The 19,394-nt window shown below is 33.9% G+C and overlaps 1 protein-coding gene across 6 annotated transcripts in view; it reads right to left on the bottom strand.

The window, feature by feature from the left end:
- Positions 1 to 5,436: 5,436 nt before the first annotated feature.
- Positions 5,437 to 19,394, bottom strand: part of LOC114324973 (YLP motif-containing protein 1) — a 103,240-nt gene continuing 89,282 nt past the window's right edge. For all 6 annotated transcript variants that reach the window (XM_028272907.2, XM_028272909.2, XM_028272906.2 and 3 more), the window contains 2 exons: positions 9,090 to 9,199; positions 5,437 to 5,681 (listed from right to left, as the gene is read on the bottom strand). In XM_028272907.2, coding sequence (XP_028128708.2) covers positions 5,520 to 5,681; positions 9,090 to 9,199 — 272 coding nt within the window. In that variant the 3' untranslated portion in view covers positions 5,437 to 5,519. The remainder of the gene's footprint in view (positions 5,682 to 9,089; positions 9,200 to 19,394) is intronic.

Genomic DNA, 19,394 nt, shown 5'->3' with positions numbered 1-19,394 from the left:
GCCGGCCAAAATGGTTTTCTTCTTATAGTAAAAGAACTAATGGATTTCTAACATGTCAAGGAATATAATGACAATAGTTTCACGGCATTTTAATGGATATATTATTGTGAAACAGTTCTATTGTTATGCAGTTTGATTTGCCGGTAAAAGAAGTGCGTGGTTTCCTGGTTCCTGTCCTTTATGTAGCTGTTGCTATTTTTATGATGTTTTGATTTGTTCATGTTCCAGTAAGAAATGCCCAGATGATATTATTTGGTATCGATTTTATCCAGTTTTGTAATGATTTGAATATCTTCCCCTCCCAGCCCCGTCTGAATGGAAAATTTTGAAGTTCCAAGTGTTGTGACATGGATTTTTGTTTTAAGGTATGATAATGTTTATTTTAAATAAATTCACAAGTGGATATTAATGGTAAAGGTTTTACATAATTAAATGTTTGTTTTCAACATGGAAAATATTTTATTGTAAAGTAAATGTAAAATGGCAGTGACTTTTGACAGCCATGTCAAATTTTAGTTTTGGTACACTGCTAAAAATAAATAAGGTTAAAAATTGTAAAACCATATATTTGTTTTTATTATTCATTTCTTTTTTGAGAATATGTTTATTCTCGGAGTAAGTTTTAAATAAACATTATAAAATGTACACATCTTTATTTCTGTAACCTCTTTTTTTAAAAAAATTATTAACAGATATCTAATACAAGTGAATAAGTTTTAGAACAGAAGAAAATATAATGGCATAGAAGCCAATAATGATAAATAAGTAGCCCACTATAACCCCAATGAGGAATCTACGATGAATGTCCCCCAGTTGCTTTCCAGTAAGTACTCGATATGAGAATTTGAGGATTTTTCAAACGGCGTCCCAATTTGTTTAAATAGTAGGAAAGTCCTCAAGTCTGTGTAAGTATCCTTTGCTTATTTGGTTATGTAGTTTAGTCTTCTTTAAACCCTCCTACCCCTCCCAACGAATCTACGACCTGCCACCGCACAAAAAATGAGCTGCCGTTCGCATGAAGGTTTGCGTGTCTGTTCCTTCTGCTAGCCCCATTTCGACTCCCCAGTATCTCTATAGATAGTCTTTCCTTGATCCCATTAGAGCAGACAGGTAAAACGCTACAACATCAGCATCCGCTTTTCAACATTTGTATCGAGTATATTATCAAGTTCAAACATGGCTAGGCAATGAACTGAATCCAGAGGACTGGGGTTCGAAATTAATAGATAATACTCTGGAACCGATTAAAACCTTACTCCCACCTGCTCCAGAAAAACTCCTTAACACTATTTTTTGCAATAGCAAAAAAAGTTGTAGTACCAATTGTGGATGTAAAAAAGTCGGGTTGCTGTGTTCTCTAGCGTGTACCAACTGCCAAGGTCAGTCTTGCTCAAATGTCCAGTTTAGTACAACAGAGGAAGACTCCTGTAATTTTAATGAAGAGACCAATGACGCAGTCACATTTGAACAATTTTTGAACATCCAGCAAGAGGAAGATGAAATCGAAGATGTCTTGACTGTTGAAGTAGACTATCAAGAATATGAATCTGATTAAAATACCTAAAGAAATCAAAACAATGGTTAACCTAATAATCAATAGCAATATCAATAATAAGGTAATATCTAGAATTAGAACTAGACCGGTATTGTTTCCTTAAATTATCCTAAAATTGTCAAAACAGTTAGTGGAGTAGACCTACAGGGGAAACCACGGTAAAAAAACGCGTAGAGTACACTACCTCACAGGTGGTGTGGAAACGTGTGCATATTATCATGTATAATGTGACTCTTAGAATCGCGATATCTCAGGAATGGCAACTCTTAGGAAAAAAATAGTAAAGACTATTTTTGTAGAGAATTTTAAGATCTACAACTTTGGTTTGAGGGTATTTTTTAATAAAATGATTTTCGAGAAAAATCCAAAAATCTCAAATTTTGACCCCGAATAACTTTTGTTGCACACATGGGATCGATGGGGACTTTTAAAACTTTATTTGTTATGGTATACCCTAGCTCTCCAACAATTTTTGTTATTTCAAATGTCTATATAAACCGGGTTACTACCTGTTTTAAATGTTTAATACGTTTGGCATGCCTTTCCTTTCCTCAGGTAGTTGTAGCTTCCTCCGTAGATATTGTTGTTACCCTGAAAATGTTTGAGACTTCTAACACTATTGCCACAAATTGACCGCATTGCTCCTATAGTGATGCTTTACCCAAGGTAATGTTCTCATTTTCTAACTTGGCTACACCGTACTGATGACGACCAAATAGTCAGAAATACGTATTGATGATCGATTATAATGCCAATGCAATATACTTTGAAGAATTGTGCTTGAAACAGACTTGTTAGGTAAGTATATTTTTCAAAAAGTACAAATATTATTTTGCAAATCTATCAGTATCATATCGCCGGTCCAGAAGAAGAATGACGTAACTGCAAAAAGCCAAATTTCTCAGTAGAGCAAAAAAAACGATTTTTAAGTATTTAAAATAAGGATTAAATGAGGAGTAATCGTCCAGGAGCATCGGTATGGCGTTTATTCTTACAATGATGGCTATTATTTTTATTCCTATTGGTTCGAATTTCATTATCTTAATTGAATCCCCCCATTTTCAACCCTATCTACAGTTGCGTCATTCTACATCTTAAAATTTTTCTGTACAAAAGAACGATTTTTAAATATTTAGTATTCCGTTTATTCTTACAGCGATGGCTTTTATTTCAACCCTGTTGGTCCGAATTTCATTACCTTAATTTAATCCCCCCATTTTCAACCCTATTTACAGTTGCGTCATTATTCATCTGAAACAAGGTCTAAAATGACACGCATTTCAATAACGACGCAACTACCCTGTTGTGGCTCAGCACATAGTTACAGTTCTGTCGCTTTTGTATCATCTGTACACAGTATTTTAGAAGTTAATTACGCAAAAAACAGGAATTGGAAAAATTGGCAGTTACGTCATTCTTTTTCCGGACCGGCGATATGGAATTCCGGTGAATAGTTTTTAACCTCGTAAGTGAAAAAAAAAAAGATTTGTGAAAAGTTGAATATTTTCTTCTTTCTATCTTCTCATAAAAATCAAGAATCTTGTACTAAATGAAATTAAAATAAAATTTTTAAACTTTGTCGTAATTCGGTGCAATATAATTTATTCTTTCATTAATTTGAAATGAGTTTTTGTTTTGTTTATTTTTTAAAGAACTTACATGGCTAACCAAGATTAGAAAAATAGAATCTTTTCGCCGTATATTCAAATGTCCCATTAAATCCGCAACTAAAGCTAAATTCCATAGGGAATCTTCATCTAGTGGTAGGGTTACCATACGTCCGGATTTGAAAGACATGTCCGGATATGAGAAATATCCGGATTTTTTCTTTACTAAAAAAAAAATGGAAAAAAAGAATATAAATTTCTTAGACAGTGCCAAAACAGTAATAACCGTGTTAGATGTTTGACATGCAATTCTGAATTTTCTGTGGAGCATCGAGGACGATACGACATTGAAAATCACTTGCAAAGTGAGAGACACAAGAGGGCTTATCAAACAGCTATCACAGCAAGTATTAAAACTTTTTAAAAATACTGATGTCACATAGGTGTATATGTATATATTTTAAACTGGCAGAGATTTTCGATGTTAGTTGCATATTGTTGCGAAACAGCTGTACTTTTAATTGTGCCATATGCATTTGGCATATATCTACAATGTAGAGGTAGCAACACAGTCAAATTCAATTTTACATTTTTTTCTAGAACTCCTTGGTCTACCCCTGTCCGGATTTAGTCTTAATAAATTATGGTAACCCTATCTAGTGGTAGCTCGGGCGTGCATTTTATTGATACAGGCTCAATAACCGAGGACAGACCGAGGTTTTGGCGCATAATGATTATTGGTGCAATATTGTTTTCGAGTAGCGCTGTAAATCATTTGATCCGACTAATCATGGAAGGTGCTCCACTCCATCGATATAAACGGTCTTAAATTTTTACCACTAAAGTAAAAGCCAGTTAGAATGCAGTGCTAATGTTACGGCGCGCATGGATGCCGCTCATTCGGCACAGTGGTATACCAGTGCTATGATTCTTAAATCCGGTCCTAATGCACCGCTCGGGGCAAACCGGCAACGTGGTCGGCCGTTCTCCGGTAAGAAATACATTGCCCTATGCTACCCGCACTGCATTCTAACTGTGGCTTTTAGTATAGACTCCGCTACTTTCAATATATTTTTCACTTTGTCCAAGATATATTTTTCTGTTGTGAAGACCAGTTGGCGCAATAACAAACAGAATTGCTTATAAAGAGGAAGAAGTGACTGATTAAAATATAAATAGCATATGTCATCACAAACTGGCAAAGATGTTTTATGGCATTCACATTTCAGGGAATATACTGCCTACAAATTTGATTCTTATCTATAGATGGCAAAGGCATCGACAAAACGATGACTAAAGTGTCTGGCAAGACTATAGCTGCTGCTGCTACTATAGCTGCGAGTCAGTGGCGAGTCAAAAAAATACAATTTTTTATTTTTCCATTAGTCCAATAATCACATGAGGCTTAAAAAGGTGGGAGAGGTCCATAAAAATCACGAAATATCACTTGGGGGTGGGGATGTAGTAATATATCACGTGTATTAATTTTTTCGACAAACGCGTGAGACTCATCAGAAAAGCGACGTAACGTGTATTTATTTTGTCGTCAAAAGCGTAAAAAATCAAATCGAACGCGAAATCACCAGGTGCTGAAGTGTGATGATCGTGCGGTTTTGCAGTCGTACAGTGGCCTATATATTCCAAAGCCTCAATTGCATGATGGCATGACGTTTGCTCCATTTCTTCTACATCGATTACTCCAACGTATGAAGGCTTCAGCAAACTGATTTATGACCTCTATTGCCCTAGCATGCAGAAGGATCGTCAGATACTTTTGGAAAGGACATGTCAGCTGTGTGCATTGTACTTCTGTACAAATAAAAAGCTAAAACGCATTTGAGTTCTTGTCACAAGCAACAGAATCCGAGCAGTAAGTCTAAAGAGGCACAATGTTCGACCTTCCCGCATCCTCGCGCGACGATCGAACGGTAGATCGAGAGAGATTATCTGCGTAGTGCGTGAAAATTATGACGCCGAGGTCTTGATGAAACCGATAAAGTTTTCAACAAAGCACTGTGTCAACAAGTGACTTGCAAGATGCTTATCCAGTTATTGGCGTTGAAGAAAGTCTTTCTAATCCGTGCTTCGAGGATACTGTATAATGTTCATGTATTAGTACAAAAAAGTTTTTCTTCGCCTTTCTTTCATTATTTTTATGTCAGTGAAAAACAACCTGCAACCTTTCTGTCTACCTCTAAACGTTATTACTGTAGTGTTTATTTTATTTTGTTTGTTTTATTTTATTATATACTCCTTTAAATAAAACAATACAAATTTAACGACTCACTTAATATATTTATTTTCCATAAATACCTACAAATCATCAATTAATATAAAAAAGAATTATTACAGTATTCTTATCTACGACCTCGCGAAACGCGTTCAATGTACTTGGTTTTAGTGAGTGCCCTACTGCCTGTCGGGTCCATCATTCTATCCCAATCAGTCTGGCCTACCACGAATCCGATGGCCCTCATCTTCTCCACGTTCCTCTGTTCCTCCAAATCGGCCCACCGAACCTAAAACAACAATCCGCTTAATATAAAAACAAACATATTAAATTTAGAATAAAAATTAAGATCTTATCAAATGCGGCGTTCACGTGATATTTACTACAGTTAACAATTTAGGTACCTTTAAAACTAGGTTTGTTTTTCAATTCTTCATACTTCATATGAAGAGCCTTTCTAATATGATTTCACCCAAAGGACATGTCATCATCATTAACAACTATACCATTCATCGTCGGATGTAAACCTCCCTTAGGTGTGTCCATTAATTTCTGTTCGTTGCTTTTTGCATCCATTCGTCACCAGCCATTCGCTTGATGTCATCAGTCCATCCGGTTTGAAGTCTGCCTACTTATTTGCTCTTGGTCGCCATTCAACAATTGACTTCGTCCAACGGTTGTCTTCCATTCTTTATGTGTGTCCTGTCCAGTTCAACTTTAACATAGCAATATTTTGGATTACATCTGTTACTTTGGATCGTCTTATATCTTCATTGGATTTGCGATCGAATGTTGAGCATTCTCCGTTCCACAGCTCTCTGAGTCACTTTGTCACAAGTTTGTAGACTATGTTGTTGTTAGAAGCCTGTTTCAGTTTCATATGTCAGAAACGACAATACGTACTGATCGAAAGTTTTTGTCTTTAAACTATTTGGTATGTTATGATTTGAATAATTCCAAATGCTGCCCATGCTAAGGAACATAAAATCAGCCTTTAGGTTAGACTTTGATAGTTCGATTATTTCTCCAAGTATACATTATATGACTCAACCTTTTCCATATTGTTATTGTCCAATTATATCGTCAGCTATATGGACCAAGAGCTCAACGTCGGAAAAAAAATCATTTTAAGACGGCTGATTCTTTCATATATTGTTCCCTATGCTTCCTCGAACACCGTACCGGTAAACATATCGAATTTAAAATTATTGTAACGAAAATTTTTTTATCATTACTTTTTAAACATTATTAGAAATATGAACTGTAATTGCCAGACATTTCTGTGGTTTAAAAAGTACATAATGACAAAAAAATTTTTGGTCCTAAAATAATTTAAATTCAATATACAGAGTGATTGATGAGTGTGATAAAGCTCAAAGCTCAGTAGATCCGCTATAGTAATAGATAGCAATAAAAGTTAATAATAAAAATTGTGGCCAACTTTCAACTTCACATTACGAAATTAGTTAGATTGTTACAGGGTGTTCGATAACATAGTGGCAGACCAGACTTATGTTTTTTTAAGAACACCCTATATTTTATTTTATATTCGAAATCCTCTTAACTTCCCCATCACAAAAATATAAAGGTTTGTTATGTTATAAAGGGCTTTTACAAAGTTATAACCAATTTTTTATGAAAATCGTAACAAGTTCAGCTCCCTGTATAAATAAAAGAAAGCACAACAGCGATGGTTTATTGGTGCCATATTTTTTTGTTGATTGTGAAAATTTTTAAGAATTGTTGATATTGCTAATTTTCCTTATATCGAATACAGGGTGAGTCAAAACGCAAGTACATTCTTTTCTCAGAAATTTTAAATGGAACACCCTGTGTTTTATATTACTACCGAAAAGTATCATTACCGTACTTTAATTTTTGTATAATATTCCCTATGCCTAAATTTGTCAGTTTTCGAGATATTTTCATTTTTAAGAGCAAGTTATTAATTAGGGTGTTCTATTTAAAATTACTGTGAAAATAATGTACTTGCGTTTTGACTCACCCTGTATTCGATATAAAGAAAATTAGCAATATCAACCATTTTTATAAATTTTGACAATCAACAAAAAATATGGCACCAATAAAACATTGCTGTTGTGCTTATTTTTATTTATACAGGGAGCTGAACTTATTACGATTTTCATAGAACATTGGTTATAACTTTGTAAATACCCTGTATAACATAACAAACCTTTATATTTTTGTGATGGGCAAGTTAAGAAGATTTCGAATATAAAATAAAATATGGGGTGTTCTATTTAAAAAAACAAAATTTTGGTCTGCCACTATGTTATCGAACACTCTGTAAAATTCTAACTAATTGTGTAACGTGAAGCGCAAAGTTAGCTGCAATTTTTGTTATTAACTTTTATTGCTATCTATTACTATAGCGGATCTACTAAGCTTTTTCACACTAATCAATCACCCTGATTTTGTGTTTACCTGTACAGGTGTGCTGCGCAGTAATGAGCGCAACCTGTATCAGCAGCCAGATGGCCGGTACGATGTTCGAGGAAGCATAGGGAACAATATATGAAAGAATCAGCCGTCTTATCGAAAACGTTGCTAGCTCTTAGACCAATATGTACATAGAGATTCTATCGTTAGAGATTTAGTTTTTGCTAGAGAGCATTTCACGTTAAGAACGGGAGATTGGTCGATAGGGCTACGTATTTTTTATGGACGATAGAAGCGCACCGATACCACGCCGGACTGATTAGAATGAATCGTATATCGGCAAACTAGTAGCAACACGTACCTAAGAGTTTTGGCAACACTGATCTGCATAAGCCAAAGGTTCCGTTCTTAACGTGAAATAAAATATAGATTTGTCTTTATTCCTACTTCTTTTGATTTTGTATTTAGATCTAATAACATTTCCTGCAGTTCTTCTCTGTCTTTTGCTATTAACATATATATCATCATCGGCAAATCTCAGATGGTTCACGGTTTCGCCGTCTATCGTCACTCCTTTATTTTTTAAATTTATTTCCCTTTTTAATCCATATTTAAGAGTTAAGATCATTTGTGGTTTCAATTTTTATCATTTTAATGATGTAATCCTCCAAACTTTATCATTCCTAATTATTCCGTCTTTGTCTAGAACTTTTTGTTTTATTTCGCATAGTGCTCATTGCGTCTCTTATTTCATCCTCTATTATATCTGCAATATATTCAGATATTTTTTATTGTTTTTCTTTTTCTTCTTTATCTGGTGAGGATTTTGCTTTTGACTCATATAATGTTTGGTAGTAGTTTCCTATCATGATGGTTATTTTTGAATTTCTGTAATTTTGTCGTTTTCATCATAACTAGTTTTGTAATTAGCTTTCTACCACCTAGATTTTTTTTTCCAGTCTCGTATGCTTTTCTTTTCCTGTAGTGTTTCATTTAACTATGTTATTTTGTTCTTCCTAATGTCTTCCCTAGACTTCTTATTTATTTTGTTGATTTCTATTATTTCTATTTTATTAAGTGTTTTCGTCTTCGACAAGATGCGTCTTTTTAATCTATTTAATCTTGTGTTTGCTTGCTGAGCTTTTCAACTTTTTTCTATTTTACTACGGATCGATTCGTTTGCGACTCATATTACAGTATTCGTTAAATTTTTATTTAGGAATTCAAGGTTTGAATTTTTGTCTATTAGTTCAGTACGTTTTCTGATAAAAGTAAACAAGAAAGTTGTGTAACTTACCCTCTTTTTCCCCGGTTGGACTGATTTTGGGGGGCTCCACTCCTCGAGTTGAAGGTATTCTTCCATGGTTCGCGATTTACGGAGGGGTTTGTTGACGCCATCGAGCTTGGCTGTAATAGAAATAAGTAATGAGCGCACTGAAATGGCGTTTTAGTAAAATTTGGGAGCCTTTTTGAACAATACAAATTGAAATGAGGTTATTCCTTTTCAGAAACTAATACAATCTTGTAGAACAAAATATTTCAAATAAAAATGGACGGTATCGTTTTGATTCAAATCCATGATTCAAGTTCATGTGGTGAGACCGCTCCCGTCTGAAACATTTCTAATTCGGTTTCTCAAAAATGTCCCCTTTAAACAAATCTGGAGGGTACCGGACGGAATTTTTGGGCAGATATTGTTTAAACAATTTTTTTTTAAACAAATACATAAGATCACCTTTTATTGCTCCAAAAAATATATTTTTACGGTTTTTGGGTCATTCTAAACAAGAAAGGTATCTTGTGATTTTTCTCAAAAATTGACAGTTTTCGAGTTATAGGTGATTTAAAATCTAAAAAATGCGAAAATACGCATTTTCGAGGCTTAAAAACTCATATTTAAATTAGTATTTTTAAGGGTGCCAATAACTTGGATTAAAGTTTAAACATTCCTTTTCAAGATTCCGAAGAGTGATCGGGTCTAACTTCAATTTAGACCGTAGTTTTTTAATTGTTAATTATGCCTGTCCATCCGGTTTTTTGCGCGGCGCGCACTATTTTCAAAAATCTCCTATTTTCCTCCGAAAAATATTTTTTCCTAGATTGTTTGGGACATTCTAAATAAAATAAGTTTCTTGACATTTTCCTCAAAAGTTACGAGTTTTAAAGTTATAAGCGATTTAAAATGCGAAAATGTGTTTTTTTGTCATTTTTCGGATATTAAATCGCTTATAACTTTAAAACTATTAACTTTTGAGAAAAATGCCAGGAAACTTATTTTATTTAGAATGTCCCAAAGAATCTAGAAAAAATATTTTTCGGAGGAAAATAGGAGATTTTTGAAAATAGTGCGCGCCGCACCCGCAAAAAACAGGATGGACGCGTATAACTAACAATTAAAATACTACGGTCTAAATTGAAGTTAGACCCGATCACTCTTCGGAATCATGAAAAGGAATGTTTAACTTTAATCAAAGTTATTGACACCCTTAAAAATACTAATTTAAATATGAGTTTTTAAGCCTCTAAAATGCGTATTTTCGCATTTTTTAGATTTTAAATCACCTATAACTCGAAAACTGTCAATTTTTGAGAAAAATCACAAGATACCTTTCTTGTTTAGAATGACCCAAAACCATAAAAATATATTTTTTGGAGCAATAAAAGGTGATATTATGTATTTGTTTAAACAATTTTTGCCCAAAAATTCCGTTTTCAGATTTGTTTAAACGGGACATTTTTGAATATGAATCCGCAGCGAAACCGAATTAGAAATGTTTTTCAGACGGGAGCGGTTTCATCACATGGACCAAGTATAGTGTAAAATTTTGTATATTTTTATTTTGTTTTACACTATACTCGGTATTAGAGTACAAAATGATGGCGATTCAGACGGGTAAACTGAGATGCGTTGGTGGAATATTTTCCTAGGCATCGCCCGATTGGTACTTTTATACCTGGGTAAACAGTTTACTTGAACAACACTCGTAACAAAATATTTGTTGTCAGAAAACCAAATTGTTGGTTAACTACGCAAAAGATTTATAATAAAACACTAAGACTAAGAAAATAAACAGGACAACACTAGATTGGGTAGTATCTGAGAGATCAAGAGACCAGATTAATTTAAAATATAAATAATAATAAAAACCCTAGTTATAAAAAAGAACCCTGCCATTTTGACATAGTTAAAACTCGAAATTTTCGGTATCAATCACCGCTTTCATGATATTGCTGTCGTTGTTTAATGTATTCTATTGAGGTTGGACAAGAAGATTAATTTCATGGTCTTTGGTTTTTTGGTCAAGGGATGTACTAACAAATAATATATTTAACGTGATGTGTGATATATTTTCAATACTGAATAAGCTATAAAACAACCTCTTAAAAAAGAGCTTGTGTAAATTATAAGTAATTTCATTTATTTGTCTACAAGCCTATCGACGGATGCTAAATATCCAATTGGAAATCGAAACCAAACAGATGGTTTCATAATAATATCTAGCAAGGGAGGTATTACTAAGTACACTGCAAATTTCAATTGAAAACAAAGACCGAGCTATATAACACTTTAAACACAACAGGAATCAGAAATACTCTATAAATTTAGTTTTAATTAACATTTCAAAATTATAATAATCATAAAAGATAATAACAAAACATGCGCTATCAGCTGGTCTACACTATATGGAACAAATAAGCGAGCAATAACATTGATATGATACGTAAAAGTTTAACATGTTAATATATTTAAATATAAATTACAAATTATCGGCCTGATAGCCAAGCGGACTAATCGCATTTACTTCACTGTGAATGATCTATTGGATCGATGGTTCAAACCGTGACCAGGAAGTAAATATGCTAACAAAGCAGTATAAAAACTAAAAGAACCTGCTGCTTAGACTCGAACGTACTGTGGATTAGCAGTACGCTTAAAAATGGAAATAAAACTAGAAAATCAATAAATACACAGTGGTGAGCGCGGTAATGACCGGCAAAATAACGGAAAAAACGCAAAATATATGTTGTGAAATAAAAAGAGATGAAACTATTTAGTAGAGTTGGGAAATTATCAATAGAAACCTATAAATTTACATTATGTTGATAGTTTCCCACCTTTAGACGTATCGGAGTCAAACTGTCACATGAGAATTTTATAAAATTCTCCCTGTCACAGTGGCAGTTGCCAAACTTCTTTGATACGTCTAAAGGTGAGAAACTATCAATATAATGTAAATTTATAGGTTTCTATTGATAATTTCCAACCTCTATTAGTTTCATCTTTATTTCACAGCGTGTTATGTTTTCCGTCTTTTGCGTTATTTTGCCGGTTATTGGCGCACTATGTACCTTGTATAAAGGATTTCTATAATTTTTTTTAAATTTTGTACTCAAGTTAGTGGCTTAAGTATTGAATTTTCGTCTAAGATTTAGTCAGAATAATATCTGTAGATGAAAAACTCGAATAAATACCCTATAGAATAAGTTGAAATATAAGTCACTTCACATGTTTACTTGTGACAGGGAGAACTTATTTCGTATCTCAAGAAAGTATGTATTTACATATAATATAACATATCGTTCGAGAATGACCAAAGAAGTCTGCGTACTTATCCGGTTTCCAACACAAAACTATTAAATAAACAATAATCGATGATTTGTAATACAAGCTATGACAAAATAATTAGTTTTATTAAAAAATATTACGGAAGAGTCATGAGTTTTATCGTTCCATAAAAAATATTGAAATATATGATACTAATTTACTAGAAAATGCAAATGAAAAAGTTTTGTCACGAAACATGTTACTAAAATTTTCCACAGCTGCGTGCTTGCTATAGTAGTCGAAGATCCCACTGAAAAATCACTACATTCATAACTTAATTAATTAAAATCACATTTTTATATAAATTTCAGAATAGGAGAACACATTGATAATAGCTTGCCAGCCAAAAAAATGGCCGCAAATATTTTTAATTAAATTAAAGCAATTCAGTTTTGAAAAAAAAAAATTTTCATTACGTAGATGCATGTTTATATAAAATTAAGGCTATTTTTTTTAATACGACGATATAAGGTTGCTTGTTTAAAGATGGCTGCAAAGCAGCCAAAGCTGTTAAAAAGTATCAGAGATAAAGTGAAAGAGAGATAGCGCGCAACGCAACTGGTTGACTTAACAAATTATGTTGATATTTTTTGTATTTTTTTTTTTCAGTGAAAGTAATAATAAAAAAGTGGTACATAGCCAAGGAAGGCAAATTATTTTTAACGTATATTTATTTATAAATCGGGAAAAAGATTTGGGATATTGCACAACTCCTTGATTACTACAAGGCCCGAGAACCATAGGGTTCCAAGCGACATTCACAAAATTTTTCAGGAAACGAATTTTAAAGTTTGCTGTCAAATAAAACGGTTCTGACAAAATTATACTTTGCCAGACATGTTATATATTATTGTTTATGGATTTGGTAATACAGTAAAGCTTAAAACAATGCTGTCGTTATGGTATAAAATGCAAATTTCATGGTTTTTTCAAAATGTTACACTTTTACTTAGGGACACCTTGTGTCCCTAAATAAATTTGAAGTTTTAAAAATGTTATATTATGACATAATCATGTCATAATTGTAGACTTTATTGCATTTGTAGTACTGATAACAATAATATAGCCTATACCATGATCTTAAAAGAATTTTTAAAAACAAAGGACGAAGAAAATTAGTAAATAGTAGAAGTTTATTCAATATACAGTTTAATAATTTGATTAATTAATTATATTTAATTAATTTACTCAAATTAATTATTTTCATAATTTTCCATGGCTATTTTCTGGTAAATATTCAGAACCGGAGCTACAATAATCCTCCCAAGATTCATTTTCGGACACGGAGGATATTGCAAAACAAGAAAATGATAATTTTAAGTAATAAAACTGACATTTAACTTTCACCTTTAACTCTCACTGTAGTACATGGAACCAAATGGTTCCAGCTTTAGCATTTCGGACACTTGGAACTAGATTTCACTGTTGACTGTGACGCTATCTGTAAATGAATGGCAAAACTTTCAATACCATTCGATGCTGAATTTAAAGAACAATAGATTTCTGTTAAAAAACAAGTTTTGTACAAACTGTCGCTTGGGACTTTGGGACCCTATGGTTCTCAGCCCTAACTAATAGAGTGAGTAGCTCGAGAAACTTTTGGCTCAAATCTACTTGAGGTGGTTAATCCATTTGAGGAACATGTTATGATAAGGAATACCATTTAAACGTTTGCTAGTATCATAAACCTTGTTTGAGTCTGTTTTGGTGCCAAATGGAAATTTTGGTGAAAAAAACTGACATATGGAACAAAAGACTTTCTAAAAAAAAACTCAACATATAATCGTGATCCCTTTGACTCCAGTCATTTTTACCGAGAACAAGTGGAAAACCAACGAGTGACAAATTGTACTATGGTAGGGGAGCTCAAGCGGGGATTTTTGCAGTTACTCGAGCGCGTCAGATTATTACATGGGGAGAAACCTTGTACCCTGAAAATGTATCTCTACCATATATTGGTTCTTAATGCAGGGGAGTACGTTAAGGGGGGGGGGCGAAAAAAAATCTATCATTAGAAAATATGTCAGATTAAGATAAGGTAAGTTAAGTACATGCAAAACAGTGTATATTTAAAAAATCTGACGATTTAAGCGGGGCGGGGCGTAAGAAAATGGGTGAGCCCCAAAGTTTCACAAGAAAAAAGCGAATATTTCACGAAATGAATGACAGATCGAAAAACTAAAAAATACGTGCTTAATATTTTTCAAAAATCTATCGAATGACACCAAACACGACTTCCCACGGAGAGGGGTGGGGGTAAATTAAAAATTTTAAATACGAATCCCGCTATATTTCGCGAAATAAATATCAAATCGAAAAACTGAAAAATACACTTATTCAATATTTTTGAAAAATCTATCGAATGGCACCAAACACAACCCCCACGGAGGTGGGGTGGGGTGAGGGGTTACTTTAAAATCTTAAATGGGAGCCCCCATTTTTATTGCAGATTTGGAGTCATTACGTAAAAATAAGTAACTTTTATTCGAGACATTTTTTCGAATTATGGATAGATGGCGCTATAATCTAAAAAAACCATTGTTGGAATTGGACAATTATTAAATTAAAAATGGAAAGTCCCCACTAAAATGAAAAACTTTACTTATGATTCATTCAATTTGTACTCTACGAGCCCTCTAGTGGGAAAGTTTTGGGGTAGTTCAGATTTCTTTCATTATATATGGACTTTGGGCTGTTGAATGTGAATATGAGGTTTGCGGACCAAATTTCTTGCCAGAACATTGAAAAAATCGAAAAATTTCAGCTTTTTTGCTCAAATCTCGAAAACTATTAACTTTTAGTAAATGGTCTGTCAACAGAAATTAAAGTACTTAAAATTATCTACAAATATCACTATTTAATTTTTTTTTTCAGACGAACCGTTCGGTCTAAAGTGCAAGTTGAAAATTGCCAATTTTTAACGGTCTCGGCAAAACCCACTTTTTAAATTTTTATTAGAATGCTGTCATTTGATAAATTTCTCCTAGTTTTCTGTACAAATAATAAATGTTAGTTCATAATATGAATATGGTATGTCTCTTCTCACAACTTCAGTGAATCCATTCCATCCTAGAATACCGAGAATGTCTCTGCTTTTCCCTTAGGCAAGCCGCACACCAAAGAAACATGAAACGAAAAACATGAAACATGTTTCATGAAAATAAAACACTGCTAAACAAATCTCACAGTCTGCCTACCAATGAAAGGAATGTGATTCATGCTCATGACACATTTTTATTTTCGGAGAGTTTAATAAATGGCCGGACGTATATTTATTTAGCAGTGTTTTATTTCCATGAAACGTAATTTACGTTTCATGTTTCTTTGATGTGCGGCCTGCCTTAGAGCCACAGAAGATCAGGCACAGATGGAGTCGCAGTTTCAGTTGGTGTGAACATTCCCTTCGGATCTGTTATTTTGATTTCTGATAAACATTGAGGTTTTGTCCTTTCAAAATGTATTAGTTGAACAGCTCTCTGACTTCCATAAACCTCAGGTGCGGGTTTAGTTTTTAGTCGAGGAATGGATTGGTTGGGAGCTATTGCATGTTTTGGTGCAATACAAGAAATGCCACCCATGACGTAAAAAGTGTGGTATCCGTCGATTGCATGTACGTTAACCCTTTCTGTCCCAACGCTGCATATATATGTTTTTGAAAAAGTGGGTCTGTATTCCCAGCCGCCGTATATATACGTTCAAGGCTTTATGGTCTCAATTTACCAAAGCCGAAAATATGCGTTGCTTATAAAATTTTAGACTCATTGGTGTCCCAATACTGTAGAAATATGTCCGAAAATGTTAGACTATTGTTCGCAAAGCCTCAAAATGTTGGCACCTAAGACAGGAGATGCGGACACATTGCCGTATATATTTGTTCACATATTTTAGATATATGCTATATTGTAGCACTGATGACAACGCTTATAGGTAGCTGCTAGAAGGTGAAGCGTTTGTAGCCACAAAAAAGACCAGAAAAAAAAAGAAGCGAATCGAGATACATGTGTGCAAAATGCGGAGTCGGCCTTTGCGTAGTGTCATGTTTTGAGGAGTACCACACAAAAGAAAACTTTTAATGTTAATTTACATTACATTATTTTTTTAGTTACATTTTTTCAAGTTGGTTTTGCTCTCTGATGAGTACTTTTGAAAAGAAAACGTTTTTTAACTTTTGGTTAAAAAAACTCATTAAAAAAATGTTTATTTATATGCGACGTATATATAAGGCAATGGGAATCTAAGCATGAAAAAACCTTTGGGATTGAGGGACCAACATGCAAATTAAGGCCTGGCATAGAAAGGGTTAAAATCAGCGTTTTCGTACGCCTGTTGTGTAAAGCACGGCTGGCCAATTATCTGTGGATCGCCTGAGATTGCTGACACTTCCAGATAAGCAACGCGCTTGCTCAAAGTCTTGTAGCGGCAGAAGGTCCAGATAGTTGGTCTCACCATTCTTGCAGGGTTGGCCGTTTTCTCTACAAAAAGTACGGCTCAAGAAAATAGGTTGATGTAGTTTCTTCTTTGGGGTTTTGTTCATCATATACAGAAGCGGTTCGCCTGGAAGTGTCAGCATTCGCAGGCGATCCGCAGAAAATTGACCTGCCGTGCTTTACACAGCAGGTGTACGATAACGCTGATTTTAACGTACATACAGTCGACGAATACCACACTTTTCACGTCATATGTGGCATTTGTTGTATTGCACCAGAACATGCAGTAGCTCCTAAGCAATCCATTCCTCGGATAAAAAAGAAACCCGCGCCTGAGGCTTATGGAAGTCAGGGAGCTGTTAAACTAATTCATTTTAAAAGGACAAAACCTCAAGGTTTATCAGAAAGCAAGATAACAGATCCGAAGGAAATGTCCACACCAACTGAAACTGTGACTCCATCTGTGCCTGATCTTCTGTGGCTCTAAGGGAAAAGCAGAGACATTCCCGGCCTCTTAGGACGGAATGGGCTAATGGAAGCTGTCACAAGAGACACACCATACCTATGAACTAACATTTATTATTTGTACAGAAAACTAGGAGAAATTTATCAAATGACAGTATTCTAATAAAAAATAAAGTTTTGGAATGTAAAAAGTGGGTTTTGCCGAGACCGTTAAAAATTGGAAATTTTCAACTTGCACTTTAGACCGAACGGTTCGTCTGAAAAAAAAAGTAAATAGTGATATTTGTAGATAATTTTAAGTACTTTAATTTCTGTTGACAGACCATTTACTAGAAGTTAATAGTTTTCGAGATTTGAGCAAAAAAGCGGAAAAAAGCTGAAATTTTTCGCTTTTTTCGCGATTTTTTCAATGTTCCGGCAAGAAATTTTGTCCGCAAACCTCATATTCGGATTCAGCAGCCCAAAATCCATATATAATGAAAGAAATCAGAACCCCAAAACTTTCCTAGTCAAAACACAATTTTATTGAATCATTAACTTTTTTTGGTTGTAGGACCTACTCTTTTCACAACCCAATAAGTCCCCATAACGCTCGAGTGACTGCACATTTAGCATACTTTGCTCCCCTATCATAGTAACCCACTCACACGACATGGCAAGTATACGTAAGTAACGATTTTCTTAAGTACACGAGTCGTTTGAGTCCGATCTTATACTATCAGTAATTTTAAAGATTTTCAAAATAGTTTGTACATAGAATTGTATAAAAAAGTATATAGTGATGGGATTTACATACATAGTTTTCACACCGTTCCAAAAGGTTGGTATGATGGACGAAACATATGCTTAAAATCTCCTATATATATCTAAATGACAACGACTGATTATTTTACAGTGTGGTAGTAAAAATGGATTTGTTAAAAACGCTGCTCTCATTTTCAAATTCGGACTAAAAACTGGTGATTTAAAACTGGTGACTAAAAACTGGTGAATCACCAGAATTATATGGAGTTTTTGAACACACAAATATCTTCCCAATTTACCTTCCAACTTAGTTTTAGTAATAAATAACGCTTTCATAATGCGACTGTTGAAAAATGTCATACATTAGCTTCGAAAAAAGACGTGATAAAATGGCTGGGAGAAAAAATACATTTTTCAAAAAAAGTGAAAAAAAAAGCCGGAGCTGTACGATACGCTACTCTGTGCTAAGTCTAAAAACCCAGTGTAGCTGTAGAGCAATTATTAACAGAGTATAGCCACTCAGTTTTACGTTTACCACCGTATCATCCGGAATTTAAACCGATTGAAAAGATATAGGCCATTATAAAAACTGAAGTGGCCGCAAGGAACTCTACGTAAATTAGCAGATGTTCAAGAAGTAGCAAACATCAGGCTAAATGAAATCACGTTAGAGCAAATAGTTACAGACATGTTGAAAAAACTAAGAGTATGTTAGACGAGAATTCATTATGAATGAAGCGCATGACTTTATCATAAATTTAGAAGACGAGAGCGAGTCACAAGCAGAATAGTCTAATAGCAACGACGACGACTACAACAACGTCCTACAAATGCAAATACATTTTGCTGAATTTCAAATTAAAATCCTATTCTTCTTTTTCTATCATATGTTGATTTGTTATTTATTTTCCTTGTAAGAATTTTTTCAGATCTTGAAAGGTTCATCTATAAACAAAATTTGTGCAATGTAAATAGTTAAACAAATTGTAAATATTTTATATCAACATTATTATAAAGAGTATTTTTTTTTCGTCAGCGATGACAGGTCGTAAAATTTTATTAATAAATAACAAGTAAAATTTAATAAAAAATTTTTGGCTTGGTAAAAGGTATATTAGTTTAAAAAGCCCCTATAGGGCTACAAACATAGAAACAAAACGTTTTCGCTCTGTAACAAGAGCATCATCAGTGTTACAAGAACATGGTGAGCCAACCAAAAAATACAAAGGTCAAAGCCTTTCAAAAACAGACTAAAAGTCTTATATAGATGCCAACATGGCAAAATCCAAAGGATGGATAAAATTCCTATGGCTACGGCCCTAGGGCAACATATGACTCCCACACGTGGTAAGTGGGTCAA

Source organism: Diabrotica virgifera, chromosome 1 (assembly GCF_917563875.1).
Source record: "Diabrotica virgifera virgifera chromosome 1, PGI_DIABVI_V3a".
Taxonomy (NCBI): Eukaryota; Metazoa; Arthropoda; class Insecta; order Coleoptera; family Chrysomelidae; genus Diabrotica; species Diabrotica virgifera.
The sequence above is the reverse complement of the archived record's forward strand: the minus strand, read 5'-3'. Positions and strand labels throughout refer to the sequence as shown.